Here is a 4,954-nt window from a genome sequence, read left to right on the forward strand (position 1 = left end):
ATTATGCTAACAATTTGATATATGTATATCAAATTATATGCAGATATATATCATAATTTGATATATATCAAATTATGATATATATGAACATTATATGCAGGTCGCGTTCTGTACGTATACCGAAGACATATATGACAAAATCAGAGTGCACGTTCAATTATTACTTGTAATTATAATGAAAAGAAGCAGAGATTCTTTGTACCTTTTAATTATTTATTTGCTTCTACATTTTAGATTAAAGATATTCTCAAATGCTGGGGAGAATATTCAGTGTAACAAAGGTCAAATATAAAAATTTTTATGAATAAAATAAAGTTCAAATTAAGAACTTGATTAAAACATTTTATGTGGAGACTTAGACAGATAATAAGTATACATATTGGACTATTGATTAACGGAAGACATCCTGTGTATTATGTTATTAAACTCAACTTAGACAATACAGTGTTTATATCAAATTTTATTTGAGTAAGCTTCAATTGTAAAGGAGAACCGATATCGTACATTTTGTATAATAAATATATTCAGCACATTGAATATGTTTTCTCATATTGTAAATATTTTGGTTCAGATCTTTTATATTTTGATCTACATTCTAAAATATTTAAAGTTCCTAAAATTGCATAAGTATTCTGTATTAGTCGAATTAGACCGACAATAATTTCTTATTTATTTGTAAAACTGAAAATTTTATATATAAAATTTTAATAAATATTTTTAATTAGAAATAAACTTTTTAAATGTCATTTTTATGCAGAAATAAATTATTATAATGGCTATTTAAGTTTTAAATAAAATTTTTGATCTTTTGCAAATAAATTCTATAATAAAATTAACGAAAAGAAAAATCATGCAACGTTAATTACATTGTTAAGAGTTTTTAAATAGATTACTCATAAATTTATTTAAGATAAAATAATTTAACTATATATTTATATATAGTGAATATTATTGTAATAATTAGATATTTGCGGACTTAAAGGTTAAAAGTGAAAATGAATTTTTCAAGGTTTCTTCTATAATTAACTGTCGTAATTAAGTAAATCTTTGTCAATATACTATTAATTTTCTTAAGTATCAATATACCTTCTCTCCACAGTTAAAATCAAAATTTTAATAGGATTCTATTAAGACATAATCCCGGCGGATTGGGCTACGAAATATCCGCAGTAAGGTATGCTTGTGGTAAGAGTTCACTAAAATCCAAATGAAAATCCAGGCGCGACGGACTCACAATGAGCGGCTCTCTGGTCTGCGACTGATCCCTGAGGGGCAGCAGAAATTATATGTGCTAACTTGCACGAGGGAATTATTCTCAAAGGCTAGGAGAAGAAAACTCCGAAATAAAACAAACAAATGAAATGAACAAAACACAAGGATTGAATACCACAGATGGTAATCCAGTAATACTGGAAAATCCACACTCTTCCGAGACTGGTCTCATGGATTCTGTGGGAGACCACTTATTGCATAGTAGATCGGTGTTGATGGACCCATTTAGAACGAGATCGGAGGTTATGCGATCACCCCCATTGGTGATTGCAGAGAAAACAAATTATTTTATTATGGCCAATATTTTTAAATTGAATCAAATGCAAACCCTTTCAAAAGAACCGGCTTAATTCATATCTAATTCATATCAAATATGCTTAGGAAACAATAGGCTACTGGTTCGAGTCCGGTTCCAATATAAGAATTTTTCGAATCTGCCTTGAGTCATTCCCTTGATTACGTCTCTCATCTATTCTGCAGTTACATGAAGTAATTTTTCGTTTAGTTTTTCTTGTAATAATTAATAATAAAGATAAACAGCTAAATGTTGTATTGGTAATTAATAATATTAAAATATTTAAAAATATTAATATTAAATTAATATTAAAATCTGTTTTGAATAAAATCCATGAATTTATTTTTAAACTTCTAGTTTAATTATTTACAGATCATATGGCCTATTATTTATATATGTATCTCTTTTTTTATTTACATAATCTTATTCTTCATTACATAGACTTTCTCTTTCACTATCTATGAAGATTACTTTCATTATGGTTACTCTGATATTGTGAATTAATTGCAATTTTAACAACAATAAAATTGACCAGTAATATTAATAAAAAAAATTTTTATTATTAGAATGAATGTGTAAGTGTTATATGCGAAAATAGCTCATTTATAAAAAATGCTTTATGTATACATACATATAAAGTATAACTAAATAAATCTATCTGTATGTAGGTACATACACCTTTTCTTTCAAGAAGATATTTAAAAATATAAATTTTTACTTATTGACATTGAAATTGATTAAATAAGACAAGTTATTCCACTGTTTGTTTTTATTTTTCTTAGCTTATAATTTACTTGAATTTCATCTATGCAATATGATATATGATATGTAGCTATATTATTAATGTATATATATACATACTTGTTAACTGAAATAAAATTAATTCAAATTTCTAGTTTTATAAAAATTAACCTGTTTCTTGAAATTATTTGAGAAATTTTTTTATTATGAATCAAAAAGCAGAAAGTTATTTACAAGTATTACAGTTAATCATTTCAAACTGTAACATAATGAGTAACTATTATCGGAATATTTTTATTAATTTTATTGTTCCAATTTTAATATTATTGCAATTTATTAAATATTCAAATACAAAATCATGTAATCATGATAATTTATTTCGAATTGGATTAAAAACATTTTGTGAATCAATTGAAGAAAATTCTATATCTTGTTTAGGTGATATGGCACCAATTAAAAAAGCTTATATTCGTTGTACAAACGGTTATCGTAATGACAATAATATAACAGAACAAATTATTTATTGTATGGATAATGGAGAATGGAATGAACAACCAATTAAATGTACAGCTGATTGTATTCATATTGATGAAAATGAATTTAAATTAATGGAAAATCAAAAAGAATATTTAATTTCAATAGTTGATATTATTAAGAAATTATCAAATGGTGAAAAAATAAAGATAACTAGTGGTAAAATAATTTCTGAAAGAGAAATTTTAGCAGAATGTCATTATTTTGATAGTACAAATGTTGATGATTTGAGAATAAAGATGATGTCTGATGTTAAAGGAGATTATAAAGAGAAAAAAATTGCTAGTCTTTCAAGGTTTATAATTTTGTGAAAATTAATTTTTATTTTTTTAAATACCTTTAATAATTTGTTTTTAGGGTATCGGGAACTAAAGATGATATTTGTATTTTAAACCTTTATTATAATGATTACTTAAAATTTAATGAAAAATTTAAGCCGATATGTAGTGATCTTACTTTATCACGTTCAAAAGATTTAAAAAGTAAATTCTTTCAACGTATTATACCAAAAGGTAAATGTTTTATACCACGTCCATATGATTCTAGTATTGAATATCAATGTTTTGAAAGTAAAATGGATTCAAATTCAATTTTGTACGATGTGAAATGTTTAAAATATTCGGAAAAAGTTATAAAACGTTGTCAAATTGGTTATCAAAATAAAAAATATAATGAAAATGGATTAGATCGATTAGATACTTGTATATCTGGTAATTGGTTAAATGAATCTAATGAAAATGGAGATGATTGTGAATTAAAATGTAATAGTGATATAAATCCATCAAATATTGATTTAAATGATGTTATAAAAGCACCATGGCATGTAGGAATTTATTATAATGCAACGAATGGTTTGGATAAGAAAGAAATTGAACAAATATGTAGTGGTACACTTATCCACTTGAATATTGTAATTTCAGTTGGTAGCTGTTTTAATAAAACAAATAATATAAAAAATTATCGTATTGGTGTTGGTAAAAAATTTTATAATGATAAAATAGAGGAATATGAACAATATGCTGGTATTAAAGAATGGCATGTTCCTTTACAGTTAGTATATAGAAGTTATATATGAAATTTCATTATTATAAATTTTTTTTTTTTTGGTTTTGTTTAGATATGAATCAGAGCCAGATCAATATGATATATCCATTATAATTCTTGATAATTATTTACATTATACATCGTACGTTAAACCAGCTTGTATTGAATGGAAATCTTATAAAAATTATGATATTGAGAAAGGAACATTAGGAGTAGTTGCCGGTTGGAGTATTTTAAATATTACAGATTCTTCAAGTAAAAAATTTTATGAAACAAATGTGGAAATTGTTGATAATAAACAGTGCCAAAAAGCTATTGATGAATATTTTCAAATTGAAAGTTTCAATAATCAATTTTGTGGTAAAAATATTAATGGATCAGTAAATTGCTTAAGTGATAATGGTAGTGGATTAATTTCAAAAAGAAAAATTGAATTTGCTGATCATTATTTTTTAATTGGTATTCTTACAGTAGAAAACGATAAAAAAAATAATTGTTTAGAAAATTCACACACATCTTTTATAAATCTGCAATACTATCAAGATTTTATTAAATATGTAATTACAGAAAGTAGAAATTCGATGTAACATCATATTATGTAAGTTGTTGTATATGAATATATTATTGTTATATGTATATGTATGTCCCAACGTTTATACGTATATGTATGTTTGTTAATAAATTGAATACCAATAAAATATTATATTGTTGAATTCATGTAAATAATTTGATTATAATTACAAATTTTTCCATTCATATTCCAAAATATGCAAATAAAACCGTATACGCATAATTAAATTAAAATTTATTGAAATAATAATTTTTTATTGATCACTTCACTAGAATTTGTCATAATCGATTATATTAAAAAAATATTACGGTAATTTATTAAACACAATGTATTTTTTGTCGAAAACATTGAAAAAGGGTAATATAGGACTCGCCTACTTAATTTAATTTGTTGTGTCCTATGTATAACTTATATTGAGACAAAATATATTCTTGCAATATGACTTAATAGAAAAAAGATATTACAAATTTATAATTTTAAATTCGTAGCCCTAAGGC

At 24.2% G+C, this 4,954-nt stretch overlaps 1 protein-coding gene across 1 annotated transcript; it reads left to right on the top strand.

Moving 5' to 3' along the window:
- The first annotated feature begins 2,593 nt into the window (after nt 1-2,593).
- On the top strand, nt 2,594-4,518 carry LOC129615610 (coagulation factor X-like). Its single transcript, XM_055530889.1, has 3 exons — nt 2,594-3,137; nt 3,200-3,892; nt 3,960-4,518. The coding sequence occupies exons 1-3, from the start codon at nt 2,752-2,754 to the stop codon at nt 4,471-4,473; spliced, it is 1,593 nt and encodes a 530-aa protein (XP_055386864.1). The 5' UTR covers nt 2,594-2,751; the 3' UTR covers nt 4,474-4,518.
- Nucleotides 4,519-4,954: the final 436 nt, after the last annotated feature.

This window comes from Condylostylus longicornis, unplaced genomic scaffold, assembly GCF_029603195.1.
Source record: "Condylostylus longicornis isolate FDR11 unplaced genomic scaffold, ASM2960319v2 ptg000137l, whole genome shotgun sequence".
In the NCBI taxonomy this organism is placed as follows: Eukaryota; Metazoa; Arthropoda; class Insecta; order Diptera; family Dolichopodidae; genus Condylostylus; species Condylostylus longicornis.